The sequence below is a fragment of the Fukomys damarensis genome, unplaced genomic scaffold (genome assembly GCF_012274545.1).
Source record: "Fukomys damarensis isolate Sample0158 unplaced genomic scaffold, DMR_v1.0_HiC HiC_scaffold_20, whole genome shotgun sequence".
In the NCBI taxonomy this organism is placed as follows: Eukaryota; Metazoa; Chordata; class Mammalia; order Rodentia; family Bathyergidae; genus Fukomys; species Fukomys damarensis.
Window position 1 is genome coordinate 30,241,146 of NW_022900932.1, and position 18,070 is coordinate 30,259,215.

General features: G+C 37.0%; 1 protein-coding gene across 5 annotated transcripts in view; it reads right to left on the minus strand.

The window, feature by feature from the left end:
* The window catches only part of Bicc1 (BicC family RNA binding protein 1), a 294,638-nt gene extending 294,276 nt beyond the window's left edge, over positions 1–362 (minus strand). For 3 of the 5 annotated variants that reach the window (XM_010603147.3, XM_010603161.3, XM_010603178.3), the window contains exon 1: positions 49–362. In XM_010603147.3, the coding sequence (XP_010601449.1) occupies positions 49–108 (60 nt within the window). In that variant the 5' untranslated portion in view covers positions 109–362. The remainder of the gene's footprint in view (positions 1–48) is intronic. The other 2 variants (XM_010603144.3, XM_010603169.2) reach the window with 2 other exon arrangements.
* Positions 363–18,070: the final 17,708 nt, after the last annotated feature.

Here is an 18,070-nt window from a genome sequence, read left to right on the forward strand (position 1 = left end):
GGACGCGGGCGCGCGGGCGCTCACTCACACTCGCGCGCGCACACTCACCACGTACACAGCGCGCTCTGCGCCTCCGTCGGGCCGTCTGTGCCCCACGCGAGCACTCATGGCCTTCAGACCCTCGCCAAGTTGAAGCACGGCACACTCGTGAATGCACACGTAATTCGTCACCTACGCACGCATCCCTTACATGTTACCACTTTTCTGCGCTAAATGGACAAATTCCCTCTCCCTACCAGTCTCACTAGCCTCTTCCAGTGTAAGACACATGTCAGAGTTCACGCTCGGCTGACTCCTGAAGTGCACGGGAAGGTGCACACGAGCACACAATTCCTCTTTTATTTACACAGCCACTCTGCACCTAAAACTCATTGCCACAGTCTGTCCCACTAGTTGGAACGGGGTGGCGGGGTGGGGAGGTGTCAGGGGGTCGAGGCTTGGAGACAACAGTGTCTGTCTTCGGTGCACATCACCGTGGACGGTTTGCTTGCAACTCATTCCTGATTGAAAGGTTCCACACAGACCTCTCCTCTCAGCGAAGTGGAACTATGTTAGAGATGGACAAGAGGTTCTTGTTATTGTGCGGGAAGAGGTTTGTTTGTTTTCTTTTTTTGTTGAACTTCTAGAATGAAGGAGTCGCTTTCATCTTGATTCTCAAGGAATGGACTCAGCAGCAGGGGTGGGGGGCAGACTGAAAAGGCGGTGGTGAGCTAGCGCCAGCAGGCATCTGGGAAAGGCAGCGTGGACAGACACGGAGGGTTCCTGTTCTCAAGGTCAGTCTCAGAGATGCCGGGAACCTCTGACCTTAACTGCAGGCCAGCCCTCGTACTGCTGCCCTCATACTTAGGTAGGAAGCACCAGGAAGGAGAAGACTCACTTGCACCCGGTATGCTAAGACTCTTGAAAACTACTTTTCAAGTTCGCATGGATTTGTACTGTTTTGTTTTATTATCTAAAGTACAAAGTTGTGTGGTTGTTGTTGTTGTTGTTGTTTCTACCAGTTTAATTCTTGGGAGGAAGGTGGAGGCAGCAGTTCGTCACTGTGCCGCCATTTATTGGCTTGCAAGTGGCACAAGCCATATCATTGCTGTGAGCCTGTGGATAATCATGTAATATGCTTCAGGCAAATAAAAAATTGTACAGGCCTAGTGCTTAGTTAATAAGAATTGACTCTGTGTTGGGTACTGTGCTGTAATTACAGATGAGGAAACCAAGGCTATGGGAAGGTAACGTGAGGTGACCTAGGTCACACAGCAACACATAATGCAGCAGTCGTCAAATCCAGGTCTGTGTGTCTGATATATGACCTCCACAAAATCCTGCCTTGTCAAACAGGACCACTCGGGTTCAAAGTGGCCTCCTGATGAACTTGAGAAAAGATACACAGCTTAACTGCCCTCACCACCTGTGTGTGTTCCTTCTCTAACTTGTTAATTTCTGTTGTTGATTACTGTACAAGACACTAGTTTCACACCAAAAGGGCCTAAGTAGGAACATCCCCACTGCCTTCTACTAAGGATATTTACCATATTTTTCAGTCAAAAATACTTATTTAGACCCTACTGTGTTCAGGACCCTGTGGTTAGGCCCAAGGAATAGTGGGCAAAAACAGAAACAATCCCTGTGCTCCTGAAGTTGATATTCAAGTGAGAAAGATTAAAAAAATTGAGCCCTAAAATTAATAAAAGACTCATAACATTGTTCCTATGATATTATAAAATGGAGATTCAGGATATGAGAAAAACCTGTAATGAATTAACAGGATTCAGTCAGAGAGGTCAGTGAGGCTTCTCAGAAAAAATGACTCTGAAGCTCAGAACAGAATTTTTAGAAGAAATGAATCAGGGAGGAAGGAAGAAGAGTCATCCCATTATCTGATCACAGTAACATCCCGAAGGTAGCTATTACCATTGTCATCACTTCATAGTAGAGGAAACCAAGGCACAGAGGTAAAATGATTTACCTGAGATTGCCCAGCAACACTATAGAATCAGAATTTGAACCCAAGCAGTCTCCCCTGAAAATTAGACTGTAGGTGTTTTATACTTAGCCAGTAAGCTATACTGACTCTCAAAAAATTAGCACAAGCAGAGGCTCTAAGCAAGAAGAGGCAGCATGCATCCTTGATTCATGGAACTAAAAGAAGGCCAAAACAAGGAACATGGAGAAAAACATGGAGAAAACAAGGAATTGTTGTTGGTGCTGAGGAAGGAAGTGGAAGTAAGACAACACATAAGCCTTTATCCTCAGAACAAATGGGAGCCATGTAAGAGCTTTAATAAAAGAAGACATGCTTAAATTTGTACTTTAAAAAGATGACGGTGTGGAAAACAGATTGAGGGGCAAGGATAGAAATACAGCGGTTGGACCAATCAAGACACTATCCAGGAAGCTTAGATCATAGATGCTGCTAGCATACTTAGGCACCAAAGATGGAAAGATGTGAGGGCTTGTGAAATATTTCAGTGATGTGTCCAACTGTATTGATGTTGGATTGATGTGGGGTAATGAGAAGGAAATGGCAAGAGTTTCTGTAGTGTTCTGGCTAACATAATTTGGTAGAGATAGGTGCCATTATGTAAAATAAGGAACACAAGAAGAGATTTACATTGGAGGAAGGATCATGAGGTGAAATCGGGCAGGCTGAGAAAGAGGTGCTGTTTAGATCTCAAACAAGAAATGTCAAGCAATTGGTTATATGGGTCTGGAGTTCCGTAACAACATCTTGCCAGAGAGAAAAATCTGTTCTTCATTTGCATATTATAGATGATAATTCTAGCCATATGCAAACGTAGAACTGGGGAAAGAAGAAAGAGAACCAAGAAAAAAGACTTTTTAATTCCAACAGTTAATGATAAAGTCAATCATAGCATAATATGGCAGGAGATGGTAATAAGAGCAGCCGTGAGAGAATGAAAAAAAAAAAAACAAATAAGTTTAGTCATATAAATCCAGGAAAAGACTATTTCAAAAAGCAAAGATGATCATCTCTGTACAATTAGGAAGGTCAACATTTTCCTTTCTGGAGGTCACTAATACTTCAGCAAGAAAGCCATAACGGAATTGTTAAGGAGTAGATATCACTAATGAGGTGAGGAGCAAGTCAAGTCTTTAGAAGGTATTTGGCCCCAAAGAGGAGGCAAGATCATTATCTGAAGGATAATGTGGATGGGGGAGAGTTGTTTGTTCTTTGTTTTGAATAATTTTCTGGATGGTTTTTGAACCCATTTAAAAATGACTGAAAAGATCCAGTTGACCAAAATTGAATATTTTTTAAAAAGAACCCATACTACAGGATTTTGAGAGCATAAACAAAATAGATTTCAAGACATAAGCACAGGGAAACAGCTCCTCAGGTGAAGAGATAGACCCAAGTGTAGGCCAGTTTATAAGTAACATTTCTATAACACAACAGAATTCCCATTTTATGGCTGTTATTTTCCCAAAAGAATGAAAGTCAAGGATACCTGCTAAGAGTGTGGGGAAAGGAGAGCTCTCAGTTATTTGAGGAAAAAAATAGAGATTTTGTTTTGGTTTGCATTTGAGGAGTTTTTGAATAGCCTTTTGAATCTGTAAAAGAATGAAGTGGCACTGTGAAGAATCCAACTGATGTTAATAATCATAAATCTAATGAGATTAAACTGTTTGTCCTGTGATTTTCTCCAAAGAGGCCCATTTGCATGGCTGTAGGGACAGAGAAAACACAGGAGTCTTGCCAACTGTATACAGCAGCAGAGACCAGAAGGCAATGCTGTAGAAGTTTATACCCAGCAAAACTATCAACCAAACACGAAGTTTAAACTTATTCTTAGATGTATGAAATCTCAAAATATTTATTATTCTTATACCTTGTCGCTACTTTAGATTCTGTACCACCAAAATGAGAGATTTAATCAAGATGAAAATATGCAATAGGGAAAGCAAAAGATCTGGCACTTGATCAAGACAAAGGGATGATAGTGCAAGAAGAAAGTGGAATAGATTAGAAGTCTCAGGATTGAGATTTCTTCTGTACTAAATAAAATTCTTGAAGTAGATGAACAAATTCAAAGGAGATTTCGATTTTTGGTGAAGACTTTGGGGTTAAATTAGTGATTGAATGGGTATTGTTCAGCCCTAAACATGCTTGTCACTAACATGCCATGAGGCCCATGCTTCCATCCCTAACACTGTGAAAGAAAAAATGATAGAGAGATAGATCGATAGTAATTGGTTCATAGAAAACTGTGACACCCAAAAAGTGACAAATATAGCAAACCATTATACAGAAAACTCAAAGCAATCAGTGTGCAACATAGCTGAGCTGTAATGAGTATTTGCATAGTTATGATGCATATATTGCATAGTTATAATAATATAATAATGAATATTGATCCAAACTACATAATACAACTAGATTATTCTGAGCAGTGAGCATGTGTGGGGCTTCATATGTGTGAGGGGTTAAGGCTTTTAAAAACAAGAAATCTCAAAAGAGAAAAAAAGTAAAAACAAGAAACCTCATCCCAGAGGGAGTATTAATTCATAAGGCTAAAACTCTTTAAAAATCAGGAAGTAGCAATATACACATGTTATTTGGAGATATAGAAGTAAAAATAGAATCAAGAAAAAAGTTTTGGGAATGGTTGCCTGCAGAAAAGAGGAAATGAGGGGAATGCATATGATACTTTTGGTTTTTATACAAGTCTTCCAAAACAATTCGATCCTTTAAACCAAGTGGGTATATAACTTTAATTTTTAGAAAAGCAAGTAAAATAACACATGCTTATTGAAGTGGAAATAAATAGCAAAACCTTGAATCCATGACTTAAGTCGTATGCTTTTTCCAAAAAAATTGAACCAGAGTTTCATTAGTAGTTGATCTTTTTTTATATATATAGTATGTGTGCTTTGTTTTTATCTTTCCATTTCATTCAAGAAAACCCACTTCGGCCGGGGATGTAGCTCAGTGGTGCCACCGCCTGCCTCTCAAGCACAAGGACCAGAGTTTGATCCCTGGTACCAAAAATAAGAAAAGAAAACACATTTCAATCCAGAGTATAGGAGTAGATCACATGCCAGTTACACTATTCTGTAGATGTTTTTAATGGAGTAAGTCTTCTGGGGGGGGCGCTGGGAGAATTTTAAATCACTAAGATCCCATCAAGTCTTTGGGTTTACAAAATATGAAAACCCAAAAGATTTTTAGAAAAACAAAATAAGTGTTATTTTTATCTCTATGTTAGAAATATACTTGTAACCTTCATTAGTAGTAACTGACAAAAAACCTCCCCAGGGAACATGTTTAAAAAGAATGGATTGGTGTTCTTTTCCAGGCACTCTTAGTTTCCCTGAATTAGTTTTTACTCTGGCAAAATACAAAAATTTTGAAATCTGAACTTTTGTTTTTTTCTAATAGTTTCAGGAGCTTATATTAAAACTGCTTTTCTGTTTTGATTCAAAACCTTGGCATTTTAGTTATGTTTGAATAATCTCAACACATGGGCAGATATTATTCAATTAAGTGATTTACACAGCTCCAAGCAGGCTCCTGTTTGGCTATCCCACCTCATTCTCTTTTTGCATGTCAAACTCCAACTATACAGCACTATTCATAGCTCCCAGTTTAGTTCTGCTCTCTCATCTTAAGCTCTTTGAAAACAGTATTCTTCCAGCCTGCAGACTCCCATTTTCTCTCCAGTCTCCCTCCTGGCCTTCACAGGCACCTCACCACAAAGCTTATTAAGTTCGTTTTATCTTTTATATCCAGTGAATATTGTGCTTGTTCCCATGAAAGCAATTATTTTTATTATCTCTGTCATCATCATCGTCATCTTTGTATGTCTGATATCTGAGTTCCTGAAAGCAGGAAACATGTATTTCACCCTTTTATCTGCAACACCCAGAAATTGCCTACTAAAGGTTTACACACTTTTGGCTGTGCTGCTAGAAACATATATTTAGAAATTAATTTGATATAATTAGAACAGTTATGTAACCATCACCAAGTATCTAAAAAGAGGAGTTAAAGTACTATCTCTAAAATTAAAGGCAACTGATAAGTAGAAACAATTCTCTTCCCAGTTTGCAGCTGATGGACCAGGGCTATGGAAAGGAGACAAATTGAGTGTGCCATTACAGTGTTACAGTGCAGGAAATAACTTGCAAATTATCAATGTTACAGCTACAAAATTATGTAGTCCAATCCTTTTACTTAGCTGATCAATAAACTAAGACCTAAAGACTCACAGAAAAACATTAAAAGTTGTAAATATATGCTTAAAATATTTTTTAAAGGGCCAGGAATTTAACTCAGTGGCACCATGCCTGCCTCGCAGGTGCAAGGTCCTGAGTTTGATCCCCAGTACCAAAAAAAAAAAATTTTTTTAAACTTAGCTGATATAAACTAAGACCTAAAGACTCACAGAAAAAAATTAAAAGTTGTAAATATATGCTTAAAATATTTTTTAAAGGGCCAGGAATTTAACTCAGTGGCACCATGCCTGCCTCGCAGGTGCAAGGTCCTGAGTTTGATCCCCAGTACCAAAAAAAAAAAATTTTTTTAACTTATGCTCATTAAAACATCATCCACAGAAACCAGTCTTTCATCTTAACCTCCCCCATTTTTAACTTTTGTCTTTATTTTAACTTTTGTCTCCAACTTTTTATCAAAAAATCTACAAATAATAGTACTGTACAGTATATTTCAGAGATCAGCCTAATACTAAGTGAATTCTCTAAAATCTTATAACACCAAGTTACAACAGTGGCAAACTGTGAAATACCTCATTTTAATGCCTAAAGAGTTTGTTTTATGAGGAACGCTTATTTGAAATAGACACAAATGCATAAAGGAATATGTCTAATTCAAATGCTTATTCAGACTAGTAATAACTAACACAGAACATTTTTAATTTGCTTGACACTTAATTGCCTCATTTGGTTCTCATCCCAATCTGATGAGATTGGTACAACTGTTAACTTGTCTCCCTCCTATACTGAGGATTGAATCCAGGGCCTTTGCACTGAACTATGTCTCTAACCCTTTTTTTTTTTTTTTTTCATACTGAGACAGGGACTCCCTAAGTCATTAAATTGCCCAGGGTGACTTCAAATATGCAGTCCCTCTGCCGCTGCCTCATGGAATGCTGGGTATTGTCTTCATTTTTGAGAAAAGAACAGAAAGCTGAGGGATAACTTGGCTGAAGACCTGCAGTGTGGTGTGACTGCGGTTCAAACATAGCTATACAATGTCAGAGACCACATTCACCCTTGTTGTGCATGTGTCCACTCCTGTCTGAGACCATTAGATTCCATGTAAATGTTAAAGGTGACAGGCACTTATAGCTCATGGGTTCTAGCAGTTTTCACTTTTAAAAAATAAGCTATCTTTAAAATTAACTGTTTCTGGTTGAAGGGCAGGGCATTCTCAGTAGCTCAGCCACTTGTTTCTGTACTATGAGAATTCCGAAGGCTCAGTCTGAAAACTGCCCCTCCGTACATACACATGCAATCATACACATGTGTGCACACACATGAAGTCTAAACAACTTGTCCAAATTGTACAACTCAAAGCATCAAGTCCTGTTCAGGTTTTTATTGCTTTTTCATCAGAAGAAGAGAAGTTTAGTGTTTTCTATAGGTAGAAGGCAGAAGCTTCCTTTTTTTTTTTTTTTTTTCGGTTTTTTTGAAACAAGGTCTCACTATGTAGCTCAGGCTGGCTTTGAACTCGCAGTGACCCTTCTGTCCTCAGCCTCCAGAGGGCTGAGACTACACACATGCCACTACACCTGGTTAGAAGCTTTCTAGATGGCAGAGGAAGTCTTAGAATTTTCTTACTATTTCAATTAAATAAACTTCTGATATATCTCTATATAGAGATATATCTATATATATAGAAAAGTAAAGCTTTCACTGGGATTTTCAGTATTCTGATGCTAAACAATAATAGAGAAAAGATGGACCTCAACAAGAGAATCAAATGGATCAATGTGAGAAAAAGACAGTTAAAGAGCAGGCAGAAGAATAGGAAAAGGAAATGAACTCTCTACAGTTACTCTGTTTTCTAACACTGCCTAGCACAAGGCTTTGCCAGAAGGATAAAATACAAATAAAAAGACAGCAATGCCACTGTGTTGAAACTACCACCCAAAGAGATACTTCAACTCCAGCTTCACAGCTTCCCCCGTTGTCCAGGTTTCAAGGTACATGTTAGTTGTGCTTTTGATCTACAGTACCAATAGTTTACCCTGTCATCCTTGTACTCACTTGTAAATTTATTATCATGACCCCCTGGGACTTAGGAAAACAGAACATTTTTGCAAAAGATAACAGAGTAAGCATGTGCAAAGTTGTACCTTCCTGCATTTTTTTTTTCTTATGAACTGACAGTCTGCTGGCAATGTGACTTTTTGATCTAGCCAAAAACAAAGACTACAGAGCTATAAAGGCATCCAACCCACATGGATGTGAGACCTGGCTCTGCTTCTAACACCAAACTCAGTCATAAGGTAAATTCCACCCATGCCACTTACGTGCTCTCAGTTCAAATGAGAAGAAATCAATTCCAGAAAATAGGGCCAACAGAGAATTGAAAGTGAGCCTTCCTGGGCAGCTTGTGTGGGAAGAATGGATCAGAGCAGAAAGATCATCAAAGAAAGAGTTGGGACCAAAACCCACAGAAATCCTAATGGGCAAGTACATGGCACACATTCTACCACACCCCTGACCTCCTTTCATGGCTGACATTACCAGTTGATCATAGCTCTTTTCCACTCCAGCTCAGGAAATATTTCCAAATAAGCAGTTCAAGCAGCTGACACAAATCATTTGCAATTGGCCTTCAACATAAAACTTCAGTGCCATGTTGGATCCAGTGCTGTGGTTAAGGGATTGGAAGGCCGATAGTTGTTATATTAACACAGGCTTTTGACCTCTTTTGGGAGGATCTGAGACTTTGAGAAAAGGTTAAAATTCACTGATTATTTCTGTCAACTGGCTGATAGTTCTATATCACTCCCCCATTTTGAACCTGGAGAGGTACCTAATTTTCTATGATTTAAAGGAACTACTTACTATTCATTTGGAAAAATAATTGTTCAATTCTAATTAGAAAAGATTCTTTCAAAGAAGAGCAAATAAGGGCTGAGGATTTAGCTCATGGTTCAACCTCTAAAGTACAAGATCCCAAGTTCAATCCCTGGTACATACACACACACACACACACACACACACACACACAAAGGAGCAAATATAAAAGAAGAACTGAATGACTGTTAAATTTCATGCTGTGGAGATGGTGCTCCTAAAAGTACAGGCAAGTCAAAGTTATTGTCATGCAGCGAGAACACAGACCCTGGAATCAAATTTCTGACTTCCAGCCCAACTGAGTTACTTATTACTTGTATGACTGGAAAAGTAGTTATCTACTGCTGCATAACAAATTACTATCTAAAATTAGAAGTTTAGAATCACTAACATTTACTATTGCTGGGTTCTTATATGTCAGAAATCTGGGCACAGCTTGGCTGGGTGACTGTGCCTCAAGATCTTTCACAAGGGTGGGGCTGTGATTGCATGTAAAGGCTCACATGAGAGAAGATCCACTTCCGAGTCATTTACATGGTTGTTGCAATGATTCAGTGACTTATAGGTTGTTGGATAGAGGGATTCAGTTCCCTTGATGGCTGTTACTGGTTTCGATCTTAAATACCACCCCCCAAAAGGCCCATGTATTAAAGACTTGGTTGCCAGCCTGTGATGCTTTTGGGACCTTTGATAGGCAGGGAGCAAAAGGAAGTTGAGTCACTATGGCATGCTTTTGATGGGGATACTGGGATGTTAGCCCTTTCTTGTCTCTCTTTTCACTTCGTGACCACCATAAAGCAAACAGGCCATGTCCACCATGCATTCCTGCCATGATATACAGTACTGTGCCACCATAGGCCCAATACAACAGGACCAAGTGACAATGGACTTGACGCTGAAACTTTAAGCCAAAATACATTTTTCTCTTTTTAAATTATCTCATGTATTTGTCATAGCAGTGGGAAGCTAAATAACACAGTAGCTATTGGCTAGAAGTCTTCCTAGGTTCCTTCTAATTTGGATCTCTCCATACGAAAACACATAACATGACAACCACCTTCTATCAGAGTGTACAAGTGGAGAAGCAAGAAAAAGCGCCCAAGATATTATTTGTGAGATAATCACAGAAGTGATGTATGTACATTTTCAATTCATACTGTACTTGGCTCATTAGAAGCAAGTCACTTGGTATAGCCCATGTTCAAGGGGAAGAGATTATATATAGAGGAGTGTGAACACCAGGAGGCAAGTATTACTGGTACCATCCTAGAAACTGCCTATCTCAAACTAGACCAGACTTTTTACCTCTCTAGGCTTCAGTTACCCCTGATTTTTTTTTTAGTTACCCCTTATTTTAAAATGAGCATAAAGCATTTACTTCTAAAAGGTGTTATATACCCACCCTATGATGAATGCTATCATTATGTATATGTACAATAAAATTAATTTTTTAAAAAAGATTGTTATAAAGATTTAAACATCATTTCTTTTTTGTTTTGTTTTCTTTTGTTTTTTTTTGTTTCTTGAGACAGGGTCTCACTATGTAGTTGAGAATGACCTGGAACTCGCTGTGTAGCCCAGGCTGGTCTCGAACTCAGAGCGATCCTCCTGCCCCAGCCTCCCGAGTGCCGGGATTACAGGTGTGAGCCACCACACCTGGCTTAAACATCATTTCATAAAACATTTCATTAGGTACTTAGAATGAACTAAGCACCGATATTAATATGGGTATTAATATGGATATTAATTTTATTGTTATGCTTACTAGAAAAAATTATGATACTCAAAATGAGAAGACATATTAATAAACCTAAAGAGACAAGTAATGGAGGTGAGGATGTAGCTCAAGTAGTAGAGTGCTTGCCTTGCATGTGACGCCTTGGGTTTTATCCCCAGCATTGAAAAATGAGTAAATAATGAAAGATGGAGTTGGGGATAAGCAGTGTATTTTCTAAAACTCTCTGAATCCTGCCCTCAACAACCATACAAAACAACCTGACTGCCAAATCAAATACTCACCCCAGAAAGTAGAAAACTAGCTGACTAAATATCTCCCCAAGCTGCAACATAGAGACCAGTGGCAAAAACATCAAAATTTAAAAACTGCCACCAAGTATTCAGCAGAAAGCTCCTAAAGTCAATTTGGAAACAGCAACAGGAATCGAGTGAGAGTCCAAGGTGAAACTTACAGAACCCAATTCACAGGCAGGCAATGACAATAACCAATTGCATCTGACTGTAGGTGCTGAAGCTGTCTGGATATTATGAACTCTTGAAATTACAAAAGCCTAAGCTCTCTTCCAGATAAGATCTCTATATCGAAGAGAAACTTCTGGAAATAGGATCACTTTAAGTAGGGCAGAGAAATAGGAGCAAAATAAAGAAGTAAAACAGAAAAGAAAAAGGAACAAAAGGCAAATCTTCTAAGAATTAAGCTGTGTTGATCAGCTGTTCATTTCTGTGAAAACACCTGTGGTAAAATCTTACAGGAAAGAAAGGCTTATTTGGACTCACAGTTACAGAGCTTTCTGTCCAGGGTCACTTGGCCCTATGACAGTGACTAGTACATCATGGCGGGAGTGCTTGGTACAGTAGGTCTATTTATCTCATGGCAGCAGGAAGCAGAAGGAGAAAAGAAGAGGTCTGGATTCTAATATTTCCTTCAAAGGCATGCCCCAATAATCTAAATTTCTTCTTCTAGACCCCAATGCCTAAAGGTTTCACGATCTCCTAGTAGTGCTCTTGGCTGGCAACCCAGCCTTCAACATGTGGGCCCATGGAAGGTATTTCCCAAACATGGCAGTGGCCACATATTTCTGTCTCTTTGATAAAGGAATCTACTTGTGCCTAAAAAAAAAAGCAGCAAAATGGATTGAATTCGAACTATGAACAGAAAAAAATGAGTAAGAACTTAAACAACATAGGAGATATTCCTAAAATGAAAACAAGATAGAAAGACACACCCTTCAAACAGATGAAAACTGTGATGTAAAATATTTCAAAACAAGCAAAAGAAAATTTAAATAATAGAAGCTCTAAAAGAAATAAATGATCAAAATTGGTGAATCTGATATGAATGGACAGCATGAAGACTTGAAGGAAAGGGCAAGGATTTAGGAAAGAAAGAAAAAAAGTAACACTAAATTGGAAGAAACAAAAGAGCAATGTCATAAGAACAAAAGATGGAAAGGAAAAATATTTTTAATAAAAAAATATTTTAAAAAGATTTTTGAAGGAAAATGATAAACAGAACCTATTGGACAGACTTATGCATTAAAAAAAGAGACTTCTCTATGGACTCTTTGAAGGAAAAAAATCAAATGGGGAAAAATACTAAAAACTGTATTATAAGAAAACTTTCATGAAATGAAAGATAACATAAAACTGCATATTTAAAAGAAATTCCTGAACATTGGAAAATCAATCCAGAATACAGCCAACCCTGAAACATCTTTTAGTAAAAAAAAACTATATTTTAAATAAAAAGAGAACTGTTTATGATGGCACACACCTGTAATCCCAGTACTTGGAAGGTTGAGGCAGGAGGAATGTAGTGAGTTCATGGACAGGTTGAGCCACATAGTAAGACCCTATCTCAAAAAGAAAGAAAGAAACAAAGAAACAAAGAAACAAAGAAACAAAGAAAGAAGAAAGAAAGAAATCTTTGAGCTATTAGGCAAAAATACTGAGTCATTTTAAGGAAAAATAAGATTGTCATTAGAGTTTTCAAGAGTACCACTTTATGCCAGAAGACAGGAATGATATATTTAAGGTATTCCAGAAGAGAAAAATTAAGAAGGGAAAAATGGAAAAACTCCCAGAGTAAGGGTTTTATATCCAGCCAAACTAACCTACAAATATAAAAGGGAACAGATAAACTGTTAGAAATACACTGAGGGAACATCATTCCTATGAACCCTTCTCAGTGAATCTTCTAAAAATATCTGCTATACATGCTTAGCATACAAAATCATTGGGTAGATATCCAACATAAGGGCTAAACATTAAATATATACTACCTGTAGAGCTTTGACTAAATCATAGTTATATACCAGATGACATAGTATGTAGTATCTACACATGCTAACAATGTAGTTATAGCACAGTGAAAAAAGGAGGAAAAATCAGTGAGGAAGGAAAGGCAAGACAAGGAGAGGGGAAGGGAAAGGGGGAAGAGGGGAAAAGAAGGAAAAGGAAAAACAGACTATAAATAGTGATGAGCATCACTTGATTAGAAAAAAAAAATCTTCATATTTTTAGTAGAAATCAGTGGCGAGAATGTCTACAAGAACTGTTCTAATCCTTTTGCCTTTCACAGGCCCCATTAGTTCTATATTTTCCATTATGATGAAGAAATTTCAGACATGAAAATTTTCAAAACAAAGAACTTCTTCTGATGCCTTTTTCAAAGTGTAATCTAAGGTAACTTCTATTACAATCACTTGGAATGTTGGTTAAAAATACAAATTTATGGTACTCTTCCCAAACCAATTGAATCTGAAACTATAGGCAGTAGAAGGAGAATCTATTTATTAATATATTTTCAGAAGGTCTAGAAATCACTTGAAAATCAATATTCTAAATTCTTATTTCAGTGAAACATAATCACCATGTCCAGATATAATCCTTTTCACTAAAGCAGTTCTTGTTGGCTGGAGCTCAAATTTTATTAGAATATAGTTAGTAACTATAATGGCTTCCTTTGAAGTAATAAAGTATAAAATTATGTATTTTTAATTAAAATGTAGATGAAGCTTCTATTTTTTCTCTTGAAAATCAATAGAAAAACTCCCAACATACCCTTCAATCCATTTTCAAATAAATTGTTCAAATATCCAAACCACCCAAGCTCACATATTTGTAATTGAATTTCTCCCTCAAATATTTTTCAGTTATTGCCATATTTTAACTCCAAGCCAAATCTACCAACATTTATTCAGCTCAATATTCTCTGATGACAGTGAGTGCTTGGTGAAAATAAATGTATCCTGGATTAAATCCCATGTTAAAATTTCTTTTGCATGGTATAATTTGCACTTTATACAGCCAAAGGCCTAATGGCTAAAATAGCATTGAAAGGAAGTATGTAACTGGCTACATTGAAGAGGAAATAGTGTATTCTAAAATCCCAAAGTCAGATACCAAAACTTAGCCTGTCTTCGGCTGATTTTATCAACGCCAACAAATTGAGTGTGGGAAATTGCTCAAACCAACAGCAGGAAAACTTGCTCTTCTTGGAGAAAATCTACATATTTTGATTTCTTTCTCCTTTCTTTTGGCTTTAAGACCATGGTGGTTCTGTTCTTACTCTTTTGCTGATATAATACTATGATATTTCCATATGTAATATCTGAACTTCATACAAGAAAAAAAAGGCCAGGGTGGAAAGAAGAATCACTGGTGGAGGCCATTTGTGTATTATGCTATCTACCAGATAGATACTTTCACATTTTTAAATTTTCAACTGTCAAAGTGACTCAAGCATCACTTCCTCAGTGGAGATTTTCCTTAACTATCCCCATTCCAATGGCAGAACTGCCCACTCCTAATGTCTTCATGGTACATCTTTCTGATTCTGTAATGCCATCCTTGCCAATTCAGGCATTCTATACATAGTCATCTTTATATACTGGTTCACAATCCTTTAAGAGCAGGGTCTATCTCATTCATCCTTTAACTTCATATACCTAGTACTTCTGACACACTAAAGGCACTAAAGTGAGCGAATTAATACTCTACTTGCCAAAAAAACTGAATGAAAAAATTAAAAGAAAAAAATAATCAGTATGATTATGATCAGTATGTTTTTTTTTTCTCAAGTGACTGGATGTTTTGATTTAGGCATGGCTTTGAAATGATTATTCTCAAAGTCTTTTTTAAAAAAGAGCCACTTCCTCTTCTGGGTATCTTTCCAAAAGGATTAAAAGAATCATACCACAGTGATATATGCACACCTATGTTTATAGCGGCACAGTTTGTAATAGCTAAAACTTGGAAACAGCCCATTTGCCCATCAGTTGGAGACTGGATAAAGAAGATGTGGTTTTTCTATAAAATGGAGTACTACTCAGCCATAAAGAATGAGAAATTAGATTCATTCATAGGAAAATGGATACATATTGAGGATATACTCCTAAGTGAAATAAATAAGTCACACATGTGTAAATACAGAATAGTTTCTCAAGTGAAAAATTATAATAGTACATAAGATCCTAGTGAGATAATTGACAATGTGAAATAGGAAGAAAAGGGTTAAAGATGAAGGGAAAATGGGAAGGGTAGGGGAAAGGTAATAAGGGAAAAGAAAAAAATGAGAAAATGAAAAAATGGAAATAAAGTGTTTATAAATGGGGAGGGAAGGAGGGAATGAAGGGAGGGCAGGGACAAGGGGAAAAAATGAGAACCAAGTCCTGTCACGTAAAGGTACAAGATCCCAATAATGAATGTAACTGTACTGTATACCTAGAGTGTACCAATAAACTCAATTAAAAAATAAATAAAAAGAGCCACTTCAAAGCAGATATTAGAAATAGAAATAGACTTTGTTAAATGTAAAAAAGAGAAATAGAGAAGTAGACTTTGTCATCTCTGATATTTTTCTCCTCATTCAATTTGATTGGCTGAAGAGGTGCCTGAGAAAGTAGTAAAAGCAGCTAGATGTGTTTTGGTGGGCCATGGGGCATGACTTTGGGGACTACATCTGGTCTCTTGACCCTTCTCACTAGGTCATCCCATTCTCTGCTTTCTTAATGCTGTGAGTTGAGCAGATTTCTTCCATCGTCTTTTCTACCATGATGTTTCTGCCTTGGACCTTACCAATCACAGATTCAAACCTCTCATAGCATTTGCTAAAATAAACCATTTTTTACTTTCTGTGGTATATGTCTGGTATTTCTATACTGTCAAACAAAAAATGTCTACACTATATGCTATTCATGTTATAATCACATGGTATTTTTTAAAATCTTGGTTGTAAAAATGTGAGGGACCGAGAGGCAAGATAGGTATATGTGTTGAAGTTAACAGTAATTACCTTTAGATGGAGAAGATAGCTTACATTGATTGATTGATTGTGTGTGGTACTAGGAATCAAACCCAGGACCTTGTGCATTCTAGACAAGTACTCTACTGAAGTACACTCCCAAACCAAGATTATAAATTGTTTTCAGGGGTGTTTTTTTCTCTCATTTGTATTTTCTATTTTATCTTTTAAAAAAATATAAATTACCTTAAATTTAAAAATTTAAACATATGCATATATATTGAATCCCAGGTGATCAGGCAGATATTTTTAAAATCATTAATTATCATTTGTGTTCTTTACAAAAAAAATTTCTGCTTCTTAAGAAGTCAAAAAACACAACTTATTGATGTCAGAGTTCACAAAGAATAATCCAATTAGCCTCTACTCTGTTTTGCCAATTAGCTTTAACTTGCTTGGTATTTAAAGTCCTGAAAGAAGTATCTGAAAACATAGAAATTTATTCTGTTGCATATGTGACTATATTACTTCATAGAATTTAACATGTGATACTGACTCTTGTACTTTTATATTTTTTAGAGTTTGGATCCATTTATAAAGATTATAAATTGGAAGATTTAAAAACTGCTTTTTAAGAAATCAGCTAAATTCATTTGTCTGCAAAGTTGTTTATCCAATATATGATTTTTGGTCTGGTTCACTCATTTTTCTGTTTTTGGCATCAGTGGAGCCCTTTATTGTATACCACATAATTACAACCATTTCTAGCTAGCCAACACATATTATTAGGCTAGGGAAAACTAGATGCTTTGGGTTTTGTGTCATAAATGTTAGCAGTGCTTCTCATCATATTTAAGAGATTTTATCCAAAGTTTCCATCTTTCGTTTTCTTCGGATTGACATTGTTACTAATTACTAAGTCTAAGACTATAAAATTTGCGGCATTAATCTACCTTTAAAATTTATTTTCTGCTTGTCGTTTAGTGGTAAAATAAACATGTTTACAAACATGTTCCTACTTAAAGACAACCAGTCACATGGAAATTAAAATTTGCAATAAGTAGGCTAAGGATGCAGCTCAGTGTTAGAGGACACACTCAGCATGTGTGAGGTTCTGGGTTCAATCTTCATCCCTATAAAAAAAATTATGTTGCAGGACAGAGATTGGGGAGGGGAATTGCAGGTTATTTGGGTATATGTGCTGCCGAAGCGAGCACACTGCTGGCTATCCTAGTCCACAAGGGACGCCTGTATGTGATGAACTACTTGACAAGAGACCTGGAAGAGGGAGTCGGCAGACTGCAAAATAGGGAACTGGAAGAAACAAACCTTAAGAATTAAACCTTTATGCCGGGGATTTAGCTCAGTGGTTCAGTGGCCTGCCTCGCAAACGCAAGGACCTGAGTTTGATCCCCGGTACCACAAACAAACAAACAAAGAATTAAACCTCTAATATAAGATATCTGAAATTATAAGTCTATGAAAAAAATCACAGTAGTACATATTTTATTTATTTATTTGTGTGAAGAACAAAATGTTTCCTTTTTATTTTTGATAAAATTGCCCAGAACAGCTTCAAACTTGTGACCCTCCAGCCTCAGCCTCCTGTGAATGTGGGATTACAGGAGTGTACCACCCCTGCCATAACAGACAGGTATTGTGTTAAAGCAAGAAAAAGCACTTCATGAGTAGTATGTCTTACACAGAAATTTTAAAAAGGGCATACACAGCATTATAAAAAATGAAGGCCCTACATTACATTTGAAAATACACCACTTATTATTATTAGAACCATATATATCATTTATCTATATTCCCCAAAACCTTGATTTGCGAGCATAATTCATTTCAGAAACACACTTGCAACCCAAAGCACTTGTCTATCAAAGTGAGTTTCCCCATAAGAAATAACAGAAACTCAGATGATTCATTCCACAACCCAAAAAATTCACATTAAAATTATTATAATACTGTAATATAATATAAATAATAAACAGAAATAAACAAACTGACCTGCACTTA